We start from the raw sequence: 13,747 nt of genomic DNA, 5'->3' as shown, positions 1-13,747 counted from the left end.
AATTTATATTTTATTGAATTGACCATTACATTTTAGTTTACTTGTATTCATACACAGAAATCAATATTAATTTAAGATTTTACATTCAGAATAAGTGCATTTATATTACTCAATCCAATGATCATAGCAAGAAAATAACCGATTGGTATATTTCATAAGCATATTATTAAAAGGTTTGTGCTAAGTGCTAACACAGCTAAGCAATTGTTGACCTTAAAACGAAAACCCCACTTGATTAAAACTGTGAACGGTATATAATGAATTACCAATATTATTTCCTTTATACAAGTGATCTATTGATGATGTGCAACTCTTAACAAAATCATCATGATTAACCATGTTGAATAAGTCTACACCCAAATCCAATTCCCTGTATGGCTCATGAATGGTTTGATTCTCAGCATGGCATCCCTGTGTTTTGTACCCTTTGAGATTTTTGATAACTATACCTGAAAAATCAAAGCTGGTCCCGGCATTTGAAACTATACTCTCCCAACCGGGGAATGTGGTGGGTTCGGAGCATATCTTGCAGGCATGGTTCCAAGGGCAACGGTTTGTTTGTTGTCCATCCCAAGGCTGCCATTCAACATTGTCTCCTTTATAAGTTTTCCTTCAGGCAGGTCACCAAATTCCGGAAAACCAGAGGATTTCCGACAACTTATAATTGTTACTGAGATAAAGAACGCTTGTAATGCAGTGATTGATGAACTGAACTCAATTGCATAGATTCCATTTTTATGTGGAACCAAGCTGAAGATAGGCATGTCCTGTTGTGCTTCTCCCTGCATCAAGTACAAAAGAGGAACTAATTTAGATATTCAAACGACATTATGATACGGTGGTGAACTAAATGGTAATGAAAAAGAAAAGAGGATACCTGTGGATAAAGTTCAAGATGGTTGGGATCCGGGCATGCTTGATACATCCTTGAATTCTTACAGCAACTGCAGTTCTGGTTGGAGAGAATATGTAATTTACAACCAACATCCCAACCTCCACAGTCACATAATCCACCAAATCTCCACCGGTCAATCAATGGGGAAGGTATTCCTTTGTTAGGCAAGCTGTGGACACCACCAGGAAGTATGGCAGTAGTAATATTGGAGCTCGAATTTTCTATAAAGTTGCAAGTGCATCCATATGTAGCCAAAGATTCTGTAGAGCCATTATTCGTTATATCTTCAACCTGCTGTACATTGCTTTCACCAGGTATTTTGATGACAACAGCAGCAAGCTCAGTACTTGGCGTAAACTTCGCTGATGCTTGATCTGCTTGTCTTTGCTCCACGCTGAACAGAACAGACTCCTTTACCAAATCTGAAATATGAGAGTCCGAAATCTTCATTTGTCCAATGATATTGTAGATATAGCCACATTTTTTATCCTTGTTTCCTTTACTTAACCAGCTGCCACTCTTCTTAATTTCACTAACTGAAGAGAATACATAAATCTGATCAGATCCCCCCTTGGCAGATGATGCTAGACTTCTCATGGTAGTTGCAAGCATGTTACTGCCATCGTTGACAACAAATCTGAACAGTGGGAGTCCATTCTTTGTTGCAACCTCTAGAAGAGCTTTAATCATTGATCGCCCCAACTTTTCTGCCTGAAAGGATTCGTTTGTATTAACGGTCCCTGGATTAGAGGAGTTCAAGCCTCCTTTTGATGGCTGAACAGTGTCAGTGGATCGGAAGGAATTTAAGCCCTTGGACTTCAGTAGTGGATCTAGCACCCTTCTTAAGGGGCTGGATCTAGTTCTGGTATGGCCATTCAACTTATCTCTGTTCATATCATCCAGAAAACCAGAAGAATCAGACCTCACTGGGCCAGACTTGACAGAAACATAACCGGGGTTCATTTGTGGGACTGCAGAACTTTCCTTAAAACTGAAACTTCTACTCAGACGACTTAAGCTGAAACTAAAACGGCGATTTGGTGAGCTAGTTCTGCTTCCTTTGGTAGTCAATTCAGCCATTTCTTCTTCCAGTATCTTTAAAGTTTCAACATGAGCATCCTGAGACTTGATCTTGTTCTCTGCAGAACACTTGCCCTGAGATCTTATATTTCCTGTGCTATTTAACACAGACCTACTAGATGCATCAGAAGAAGGCTTCAGACCTTGTGCCATAATTCTAGTTTCAGGATTCCTCTCAACTCCAGAAGGAAGTGGACAAGAATGAGGAACATCAGAACATAATTCCAGAAAATGATCCTTCTGAAGTAGGTCATAGGAAAAGCTATTCCGTTTTGCGTCATTCAAAGTCCCATCTCGGAGTTCTTCAGAAAAGCTGCCTCGGGCAGATCTTGGAAGAAGAACAACGTTCTTGCGCTCACCAGGGGAAAATTGATGAGTAAGATCAATTTTGGATTCCTCCATCTCTTTGTTCTTAGTTTTGTTGCTCTCAGCACTTAGTGTTTTGCTAGGACCCAGTGGAGCTGCATAACTTCTGGATTTTGACAAAGAAGCCTCCAGATTTGAAGTGCTTTTTTGATCCAAGTCCTTTATGTTTACATCAGTTTCCCGCCTTTTCTCTACTCTCTTTTTCGTTCCACCATTACAAACACTTGCAGTTTCCTTTGGCAGAGGTGAGACCCCATGGTTACTCATGTTTGATGACATATTTCCCATTTCTGGAGTGATTTTCTGATCTAACTCTTTTTTCTTCCCCTTCTCAAGAATTACATCGGAATGAATTTTGCCAAAGGATTTATTTCTCTTGGATGTCTTCTTCTGCTGATCCAAGGTACTCTTGGAAGCAGTATCAATATCTTGATAGTGTCTAACCTTTGGAGTAGATGGTTTTGCACCTCGAGGAATGCCACCCTTTTGAGGTGAGGTAGGACTTGAGGAAGCTGAAGAGTGTTGCTTACTTTTATTGGCAGAGGCAACCTTGGTAACAGCACTAGAAAAGGAAGCGGACTTGGTATCTGTTTTCGATGTTAAAATGGTGTTTGTGGATGATACATCATTGCCAGTTATTGTTGGGATATGCTTTCGGTGGTACTTCCATTTTTCTAGACGTGCCCAATCCAGAACTCCGACATTCAATGCCTTCTCTTGAAGGTTATCTGAACTGTCTACACGCTGTAGGTAACCCGGCAAGTTTGACATGTACCTAACAAGCTCATCTTCTTTTGTTGGCTTGCTCTTGAGATGCTGGCCCTGGCAATTCCCAAAAGGTTTTGTTTCAACCAAGGTGCTTTGAATTTGATTTTTTACTATTTCACCTGGCAGATTACCATATGGAAAAGTAATACCGTTCTTTACATTTAACTTCTCATTATTCTTTAACCTCAGGCCTGCATGAGGCAAGTGAACTTTCTCCTTCCCTGTCTTTGAACTTTGCTGTGGGTTTGAACTCCTTTCTGACTTTGAACCAAATCCCATGTCCCTCAAACTTTCTAATTATTCATTAGCTTTTTGTTCTATCAAATGGCAATGATATTCTTTTGCTTTACTGCCCCATGTTAGCTGCAAATTTGCAAAACTTAGTTTCTCACATGAGCTGTTCACCAATTTCATTGAATTATAGCTGAATATGTATAAATGACATAATGTACTAAATTTATTGTTATTTTTGCAAGTCATGTTAACAAAACATGCCAAGTTCCCTCTCAAAACCTATTGAAACAAAATTTTGTTCTAATCATCAATGGCCAACAAATGCAGCAAAAAATCTTATCCGAATCATCCAGGGTCAAACAAATCCAAGCTTATCTTTTCTATTTGCCCAGATATAAGTCCAATTCCCTCCGGAAAAAAAAACAAACACAAAATCAATGGATCAATAGAAAAGATTAGTTCTGCTTCAGTAATTAGAATCTATGGCAGCTCAGCAGGCAAGGCAACCGATCAATAGAAATGCAACAAACCACTAGTGATCAGAGTCATTTGCCATTGAAAAAGTCCCAAAGATGTAATCTTTTTCCTTATCATTTAAACAGAAGTCCATCTCTAGGTCTAGTAATCAACTATGGTCTCTAGAAAAAGAACAAGAAAGATTCTATATTCTTAACGACGTTTCTTTTACCGTACTTAAATTTACGGACAACAATCAAACACAATCAGCTTCGTTTGATTCAAGTCCAAAACAAAAGAATCTCACAGATCCATAAAGAATCCTAATTAAGGATCACAGAAGCCAGCCTCCGTTTAGCGGTTGAGAAATTTACGGAAAATGCAAGATAAAACCAAAAAAAAAAAGAAGAAAGAAAGAAAGAATTCTTTCCAATGTCGAGATAAAAAGCTAACATCGGTCACAAAGTTCAGCTGAAACAAAATTAATAAAACAACAAAAGAACTTAAACAGAACCATTCCTTTATTTTTCTTTATTCCCTTCTTGTTTACCGGCAACCAAACACAGCACTAATTAACAAACAAGAAAAGAAAAATGAAAACATAAAGCGAAATTAATCAAATAAAAAAGGTGTGCGTGAGGGAGAGAATAATTGATTACCAGCTAGGAATGGAAGCAATGCAGGTTGGAGAAAGCGAGGAAAACCTTGAAAACCTCGCCGATCTAGAAAAAGATATCGATTGCGGAAGAGAAGCAAGTCGGCGAAAATCCCGAACGCCAGAAAAAAAGAAACAAACTCAAACGTAGATTCTAAGCAAAGCAAAGAATTAAGAATTACCTCAAATCGAGAACAAGGAACAAATGAAATGATATATATCTCTGTACCAAAAGCAATCACCGATCTTTATCTTCTTCAACAAAATATCAATTTTGCTTATATTATTTTGATCAGAAAAAAAAAGAAGCAATCAAGTGGCGGAGAAAAAAAAAACCGCGGCTAATCAAGTTCTTTTTTTGTTGGGGAGCGAAAGGGGGAAGTGTAAGTGAGAGTGAGAAAGGTTGACGTTATATAATTTAGATCGTACGGTTAAAAAAAAAAGCGGGGACGGGGCGGGGGATTTTGCTATAAATGTGGGCCCGCTTTTTGTGACTTTGGAGACCATTTCCTCCCGTGTGCGGATCCCGATGTATAAACGTGGGTCCCACTCGCCACCCCTTTCACTATCAGGTCCACAACAGCGGACTCTTCCTATACTGTTTCTCTCTAAATTATTAATTATTATAGGCTAAGCGCTTTGCTCTTTTTCTTATTATTATTTTATTTTTAAGATGAATTATAATTAAAAAAACAGGAAAATAAAAAATTTTGAGATTTTTAAAATTTCGAGATTTTAAATTTAAGTGATATCTTGTATCAATTATATTTTTTTAATTATGTCATGTAATATGGATCATAATTGTAATTTAAGGTCATTCTGATGCTAACAAAGTGATTAATCACTTGTGCTCAACTGTAATTATTTTATCGACCATTTCAATTATTATTTTTATATCATTGACATATAATTTTAATGATTTTTTATTTTAAATTTTGAACCTCGAATTTGAGTTTTGAACTTTAAGCCTTAAATCTTGAATCTCAAATTTTTGAACCCTAAACCTTGAACTTAAAATCTTAAACTTTGAATCTCGAATCCCAAGTTTAAGGTTTAGAATTCAGTGTTTAGGTTTGAGATTCATGGTTTGGGGTTTAAAACTTGAGATTTAAGGTTTAAGATACTAGGTTCGAGGTCTAAGGTAAAAGAATTATTAAAATTAAGTGTCAATGACATGAAAAAATTTGTTAAAATGTCATTAAATAATTAGAAAGGAGCCATGGATGATGTGGTGAGAAAGTTTCATAAAATAATTTCTCCGATTGACAATTATAATTATTTGATAATTATTTTATTTACTCTCTTTATTGTTTTTGAATTAATATTCTCTTTATTAGTTATATATTTTGTTTATGGATAATTGTTTAATATATGTTAATTATTTAATAAGTTGATGGTGTAATTTTTTAGTTTTACAAATGATGTGAAGAAACTGCCAAATATATACTAAAAAGTTTAAAAAATAAATAATTATTTAATCACCCCTTGTAAATTTTTTATTAAATAACAATACTTTATTTATTTCCGTAGAAAAAGTTATGCATTTGTTTATTTCTTAATTAATATCAAATTAATTTGACTTTGGACGTTCTATTTATCCAAATTCAGCCTAAGCATGAGGCAATTGGATAAAGTCGTGAATTAGTGACTTTAATATTTGTCTTTTCTGCTCCTCCGAACGCTAAATATTTTACATATAAAAATATTATTTTAAGTATTTTTTTATGTTTTAAATTTATATATATATTTTTAAACCACTTCACGGTGGATGAAAAAATTAACGTTTTTAATTTTATTGATCCGACATGCACATAGATAATATTTCAACATTTACTTAATTTTTTAAAATTTAAAATTTTCAAATTAAAAAAAAACTCACCTTTTAAAATTTCAAATGTTAGAAAATTTAAAAAATTTAATATCATGATAAATAATAGATCATAATGGTTCTTCTTTTATATTTTTTTTAGTAATTACGTTTCAGGAAAAAAAAAACCTTAACAATTAAAACTTACGTTTGCAATACTTAATTAACAAATTAATTGTTATAATTTCAGTTTCATTATTAAACTTCAATTAAAATAAAATTGAAAAAATATCACACATTTTCTATATCAACATACATTGCTACCTCCACTTCACTAGGCCTGCAAATGAACCATGCTTAAATAAATAAACCTCTATTCATGCTCGTTTGTTTATTTTTAAATTTGTTCGTGTTCAGTTTGTGTTCGTTAAGAATTTTAAATTTATGTTCATGTTTGTGTATTTAAAATTATGTGTTCATGTTCGTTTGTTTAATGTTCACGAATATGTTCATTTAACTTAATCGAACATGTTCACAAACATTAAACGAATATGTTCATGAACATATAATTGAACATGTTCACGAACAATGTTAATAAATAATAAACAAACAAACAAACAATAAATACATACACATATCTATTGTTTAGATATAAAATAGTCAAATATAAATATTATAAACGAAAAAATACAAACCAATATAATTTTATTAATATATACTAACGGAATTTTTATAAGAAAATGTTATTAATAAATAAACGAGCTTATAAACGAGCCAATAAGCGAGTTTGTTCGTTTAATAAATGAACCGAACACACCTCTATTCGTGTTCGTTCATTTATTAAACGAACGTTATACAAATAGTTCGCAATTATTTTCATTTACACCTTGCCCCTCACACAAATCTGTAACATACATTCAATCCATTCTTTTTGCTACAATTACCAACTTTTTAAGTGCTTATTATGCAACTCTCTTTTATTTTTTTATTTTTTATTCCAATTTCTTATTTACTTTCTATTTTTTTAGTTAGTGTTATTACTATTTTGCTTTTTTTTTCTTCGTGTGATAAAATAATTTAAAAATTACATCAAATTAATTTAAGCAAAAACACTACTAACTTTATCGTGATGTAGGACTCTTAAAACTTCATTAAGGATGCCATCAAACATCTATAGACCTGTCTTTCAACCTAAAATCAATTTAACCAAGCCTAGGGCTTAATAAAATTATTAATTGGATGAATTTTTTTAATAAAATTAACATATATATCTTAATTTAATTACGCTCACGTAGAAAGGGCAAAGACATTATTGGCCCCACAAAATGTGGGGGGAAAAGCGTAATGTTAAATTTAACTCTCAATGTTTATATTTTTTTTATCAATTTGGCATTTTATTATTTTAAGCTAAATTTAGCTTTCAATATTTGAAAAAGAGTTAAAAAATTTAACGAAAATATTGACTAAAACGTTAAATTTTTAAACTTGGCAGCTCGTATAGCAAATACACATTTATTTCATGCTATTTTCTAAATTTTTGAACTTCTTTTTATAATTTATAACTTTTGAATATTTTATATTTTAAAATTATTAATTGATGGGACATATTAGACAAATAGTATTATGTTAGAATGACATACATGTAGATTGCCACACATGTTGTCGTGTCAACATCATTAAAAAAATTAATGTTTTAATTAGTATTTTCATTTAAAAAAGTAATTTAACTTTTTTTAAAAAAGAACTAAGTGTTAAATTTAACTAAAATAAAATAAAATTAATAGAATATATAAACATTGAAAGTTAAGTTTAATATTATGTTTTAAAATACTTTTGACTTATGTTTAATGGAAAATATTCCCTCAAAATTTCGGTAACGTGAAAAAAAATTATGACATGACAATTACATGTGAAAAATAATAGCACGATAACTAGTAAGAAAAAATAATGACGAGAAAGTTAAAAAGAAAAAATAACAACACGGTAATTAAATGTGTGTTTGTTTTCAGTGAACTAGATGATCTGTTAACAAGGTGCTTGCTCGAGTAACTTTGATCAATGCTGGTCGTTAAACATGGGATGCTCTTCTCACATTTTAAGAAACTAAAAAAATAATTCTTAAAAATCTAACAAAATTTTAAAAATTATAATATTATAAAAAAAATAAAACTTATAAAAGTAAACACGGAGTTAACAAACATGAAAGGGACTTGGTTGATTAATTGTTGTTTTCAATTAATAACTTGGTTGATATTCTTAAATTTTACAATGACATTTTTACCATTTTATTTTAGATAATCTATACTACTACATATAAAATGAAGGCCCTAACATGTGTTTTCTTTTTAACATGAGAAGGTAATGGTCGAATCTCAATTCTAATCTCTCTACCTTTTTAATCATTAATTCCCGTGTTTTTCTCAAATTTAAAATTTAATCATTACTTAATTTAAATACTTTATTCTAATTAAAATGGTGATGTGAATTTTTAAAATTTGTTAACACCATTAAAATATTTTATTAAATTCATATTTATTATAATGCCATTGTTTTTGTTATACGAATATCAAATAAGGTTTTTTTTAAAAAAAAATTAAAATGTCACAATAACAAATTCAATAGAAAAATATTAACAATGTTAAAAAAATAAACTTTACTTTTTAAATTTGAAGAGTAGAGGGACTAAATCTCTAAAAATAAAATTATAAAGATTAAATTTCAAATATACTTGTAAAACAAAAACTTTTAGCGTATTAAATTTTTTAAATTTACTTAAAAAAGGAATTATTACCCCAAACCAAAAAGATTAAATAAGATTGTCCGTATTGACGGAATATTATTTAAAAAAAACCATATTTTTAATTGGAATCATTTTCTCTTTCTATCTTTTTGGATGGTCCTATTCCAATCTTCTTTTACATTCAACCTCAAAGTTCAAATCTTTGATAAAAAGATGGGAAGTTAAAAATATTTAGTCCCAAAAACACAACTCGTATCTTCTTTTCGGTTTCACTAATTTGGAAATCAAGTAATCAACTTCCCATTTTCTTTATTCATATTATTGCATTTCCTTTTAGCAAAGAAAACAAAGAATTCATTACCCATGAATTGCATCAGTCTATTTAGCTGTCGGTTTCGCAGCTTTGCTACAACACCTAGGAGTACATTTGAAACTGGCTAATTAATTAAAAATCTTAGCTTCAATAGTACCGGAATTCCAACACTAGAAAGAGATGCAATCAAATTGTTTCTTGTGAGATTCAAGCATCACATCATTTCATTTTCTTTTCTCAATTTAAAAAGTTTTAAGGTGAATCGTTAAAGTTTCTGCAACTAATCGCACTTTGATATATGTACATTGAGCTGAGAAAATTGTAAATAAATAAAGTGAAGTGTGGTGTTTTGCATGTATCATTGGTCTAGTTGTAATATTTATGTGTTTCAATGGAACAAAAAGTATCTCAAGGACTGAACCTAAAGGAGATTAGATGATATGAAGAATTAACAAAGAGAACATATGCAATTAAAGAGTCTCGCTACAAACCATAAAATTGTCGAATTAAACTAACTTATCAGCTAAAGGATTGGATTATAACAAGACTAAAATTACAATTAAAATAATCAGAGAAAAATGTAGTAGTTGATTAATAGCCCTGTAAATAATTAATTCTCAGGATCTAAAATTATCAATTTTCTAATTGGTTCAATTTTATCTTTAAATTACCAAGTTTACCCAATTAGATGATTTAGTCTAAATTTTTTCTAAAATAATAATTTTGGGATCTAAATGAGTTAATTAATGATTCAAGTTTATCATACTAAAGTATCTCATTTATTTTTCTTATTTTGCTTTGAAAAAGTTTTCAAATATAAATAGTTTCAAATTAGTTATACTATAAAAAGATTTTAGTTTGACATGTTTAATTTTTTATTTTAATTTGAACCTGTTCACTCAATTCGACTCGATTTAAATTTCATTTCACTTAACTTGATTCCAAATAATTTCAAATCGAGTTAGGATGATAAAATAAAATCTATTAATTCGATTAACTTAAAATTTTTTTACTCAATTCGACTCGATTCGATCCAATGTTGAATAACTAATATGATTAATATTTACCAAAATAGTTTCGATATTAATAGTAAATAAAGTTTACTGTATAGCATTGAATGACTTTTGGCAAGTTTGTATGCAACTTGTTCAACAAAAGTCCATTATAATGAATATATTGATAGACATAAACGTTAAAAACTTGGAATAAAAATGGAATAATTGATTGGTATTCCAAGCTGTTATCCATTGAATGAGAGGAAGATTCATGAAGAAGTCCAGCATTGTAGTATTATTGGCTCCCATCCAACCGCATTCATATGTCTGTTTTGAGCATGTCGGATACTAAAAGATTTTTCTGTTTATTTTTGGGTTGTAGAAGATTTGATTAAGCAAGCCCAACCTAAGACATTTGTCATGTGAAGGAGGCCCTAAGCCTGTCGATGAATCGGCAATTGTTTACTTCATTAGTCGGAGAGTTTTTATTTGGTACGTGGACCGTGAGGTACTTAATATCATCCTTTATTCTTTGTTTCATATTATAAGTTTTCTCCTTGGAATACTAATGTTGGTTGGATACCTTTTAGGTTTTTGCATGTTTAATCATTGATTTCATTTACAAGCTGGCATCGTCTAAAGACTAATTTAACAAAGAATTTTTCTGACAAAAACTCAAAAATTTTTATTTTTGCATTTAGTCAATTTTTGACGTTTAAGGAATTTTTTTTCAAAAAAATGTTTTAAAAAAAAACAGTTTTTATCCCAAAAATATTTCTTAAAAGCATTGTTAAACTATCAAATCCCTCTATTCAGACTCTCCGTTGAGATGCTCCGTTAGTCTAAACAAGCCTTAATCTAAAAATAAGAGATTGATATTTGTGCGTGGCAACATAACGCCCACGGGGTTGCGAGGACTTCACAAAAGCTTAAACATTACTGTGACGGCCCATTCATTGGTTTTTCTCATGGTGGATTGTTTAGTGACATTTAGACCCAATTTAGACCAAATTAGGTTGAGAACAGAACATGGCAATGGCATGGCGTCAATGTCCCTTACGTCACCCTTTTGTTGAGGAACTGTTAGTAATGCAAATATATTCTGAAAATGACTACTCCCCCCCACGCAACAGAAACTCCATAAGTATATATATTCGTCTAAATCCCTTCATCATGGATAAAATTCCATCTGGATGTGCACCATTTCCCTAAAGAGGATTCCTTATTCCTGTCTCCAACATCTTCACGCTCACTATTTTATTTTTTTAAGCACAAAATTGAATTATAAAATTTTGAAGATTAAAATATGATTTATATTGTATTAGTTTATAATTTAATTATTTTTAAAGAGATTAAAATGAAAAATTTATCAATTTAGGGTTAAAACTTAGGATGCCTCTAGCGTCGCCCTTACATGCACCGTCAATATATAAATTTAGGCACAGACAATAAATTTTCCGTTAATCAATCCAAAATTAGGTTATTCTTATTATTTTTTTCTTGTAAATTATCCCGTAAGAAAATAGGATTTTAAAAAAATGAAAATGATGCGTTTTGTGGCTACTAAAAAGGAAATAAATGATTTGAATGAAAAATAAGGAGGTGAATATTAATATCAAAGGTGAAAAACAAAATAAATTAAAAATAACAAAAGTTGTAACAGATCTCTGGATAGTTGAGTGAATATGATATGTAATTCAATTTTTACAATATAAATTTATAAACCCACTGTATAATTACGCATCAATTTAAGAATATCTCATTTTTCCCTTATAAAAATGCATCTCTATCTTACCCTCTTTCTCATAGCAAAATAGCATTTGAGTATTCTTACATAATCTACACGTCTTGCCTAGTTTGTTTTTACAGCTATGTCCATGATTCCACGTATGTATTACGGTGGGCACAGTGTTTACGAGCCTTACTACCAGCAGCAAGCAGTTTGGGATCCGTTCCAAGAAGTCCTGCACGGCGGGAGCAGCTTGGTTGCGGCTGCTTCGCCCGAATCACGGTTCGAGCTTACGAAGCTAGACTGGAAGGAAACCCCGGAAGCTCACGTGTTCAAAGCGGACCTTCCAGGGCTGAAGAAGAACGAGGTGAAGGTGGAAGTAGAGGAGGGGCGAGTTCTCTGCATTCGCGGGGAGAAGAGCGTGGAGAAAGAAGTGAGCGGCGGGACGTGGCATCGCGTTGAACGCAGCAGCGGTGCGTTCGTAAGGCGTTTCAGGTTGCCTGAGGATGCCAAGCTTGATAAGCTGACGGCGTGTTTGGAGCGGGGGGTGCTCACCGTCACAGTTCCTAAGAAAGAGCTCAAACACCCCCCTAAAAGAACCATTCAGATCCATGTCCAGTAATCTCGTGTTTCCCTTTTGCTTAACAATGACAGCAGGGAATGAGACCAGGTCTTTATGAATCATATATATATATAATCTTATGAGTGCTTTTGTTGTAATAGTGCCAATATATATTTTGGCTCTTATAATTTAGTATGATAAATTAAATACTATTTATATTATAAAAATTCAAAAATACATATTTGGCTGAGCTGATGAGAGAGATTTAAGGTAGCCACCTAATAATTATATAATAATGGCGTATTTGAGTGATTACTGCAATCACATGGTTCTCACTTAATTTGATGTAATTGGAGACTTTCAATTTTTATAGAAGAGGGGTAAAATTTTGAGTAATTACACATATCTCAAATCTAATCTTAAAATTATTTTTATACAAGTTATAAAAATTATATTATAAACATTAACTATTTGGGGTGGTTATGGCCAAAATTTTATTATATTATAAGAATAATTTACGTATTTAATAAAAATATATATTATTTAAAAATTTATTTTACTTGTTAAAAAATGTTATAATATATTTATTTATAAAAATTTACGACCAAAAAGCATGACAACAACTTATCTATGTCTCCATGCTATATATTATAAAAATAATAATTTATTCATAAAAAAATTTAAAGCCTTTTTTTAATTATAACTTATTTATAAAAAATAAATTTAGAAGTAAAATGTATATATTATTTATAAGAAGTGTTATGAAAGTTACTAAACAATTTATAAAATCTTTTTTATAAATGTATATTATTATTTATTTAATTTACGTATTATAAAAAGAGATACAACCTAGCATAAGTCTCTCTTCAAATTAATTTTATATTAGTTTTTATAATTAAAAATATGAGTTATTTGGACTATGAACCCAAATATTATAAGGTCAGTGTTAATTATGCAAATACGAAAAGTTTTCTTACACTATAACATGGTGTATGATATCACTTGAGAGAATGGTGCCAGACACAAGCACCGTAGACAGCTCGCGAGCTCTTTAATTTGAGACATTTAAGACTTAAAAATGTGATTGAAAAGACTTTTGTTATTCTAAAAAAATATATTTTCCACATTAGCAATATCACCTTAGTAT

General features: G+C 31.2%; 2 protein-coding genes across 3 annotated transcripts; one reads left to right on the top strand and one right to left on the bottom strand.

Moving 5' to 3' along the window:
- Nucleotides 1-207: 207 nt before the first annotated feature.
- Nucleotides 208-4,892, bottom strand: LOC107890997 (uncharacterized). Of its 2 annotated transcripts, none has more exons than XM_016815615.2 (4): nucleotides 4,637-4,892; nucleotides 4,459-4,521; nucleotides 878-3,472; nucleotides 208-782 (listed from the first exon to the last, which is right to left on the bottom strand). In XM_016815615.2, the coding sequence occupies exons 3-4, from the start codon at nucleotides 3,386-3,388 to the stop codon at nucleotides 483-485; spliced, it is 2,811 nt and encodes a 936-aa protein (XP_016671104.2). In that variant the 5' UTR covers nucleotides 3,389-3,472; nucleotides 4,459-4,521; nucleotides 4,637-4,892; the 3' UTR covers nucleotides 208-482. The 2 variants fall into 2 exon arrangements, with proteins under 2 accessions (XP_016671104.2, XP_040956925.1); XM_041100991.1 differs by having other exon boundaries at nucleotides 4,684-4,836.
- Nucleotides 4,893-11,933: 7,041 nt separating this feature from the next.
- Nucleotides 11,934-12,850, top strand: LOC107890998 (18.1 kDa class I heat shock protein). The gene has a single exon (XM_016815616.2). The coding sequence runs from the start codon at nucleotides 12,181-12,183 to the stop codon at nucleotides 12,658-12,660; it is 480 nt and encodes a 159-aa protein (XP_016671105.1). The 5' UTR covers nucleotides 11,934-12,180; the 3' UTR covers nucleotides 12,661-12,850.
- Nucleotides 12,851-13,747: the final 897 nt, after the last annotated feature.

Source organism: Gossypium hirsutum, chromosome D09, assembly GCF_007990345.1.
Source record: "Gossypium hirsutum isolate 1008001.06 chromosome D09, Gossypium_hirsutum_v2.1, whole genome shotgun sequence".
NCBI lineage: Eukaryota > Viridiplantae > Streptophyta > Magnoliopsida > Malvales > Malvaceae > Gossypium > Gossypium hirsutum.
The sequence above is the reverse complement of the archived record's forward strand: the minus strand, read 5'-3'. Positions and strand labels throughout refer to the sequence as shown.

Excerpts from the sequence above, each read along its gene's own strand:
- LOC107890997 (XM_016815615.2), bottom strand. The coding sequence starts at position 3,388 with ATGGGATTTGGTTCAAAGTCAGAAAGGAGTTCAAACCCACAGCAAAGT. Across the intron at positions 783-877 it reads ATCTTGAACTTTATCCACAG|GGAGAAGCACAACAGGACAT; the intron begins GTATCCTCTTTT and ends TACTTGATGCAG.
- LOC107890998 (XM_016815616.2), top strand. The coding sequence starts at position 12,181 with ATGTCCATGATTCCACGTATGTATTACGGTGGGCACAGTGTTTACGAG.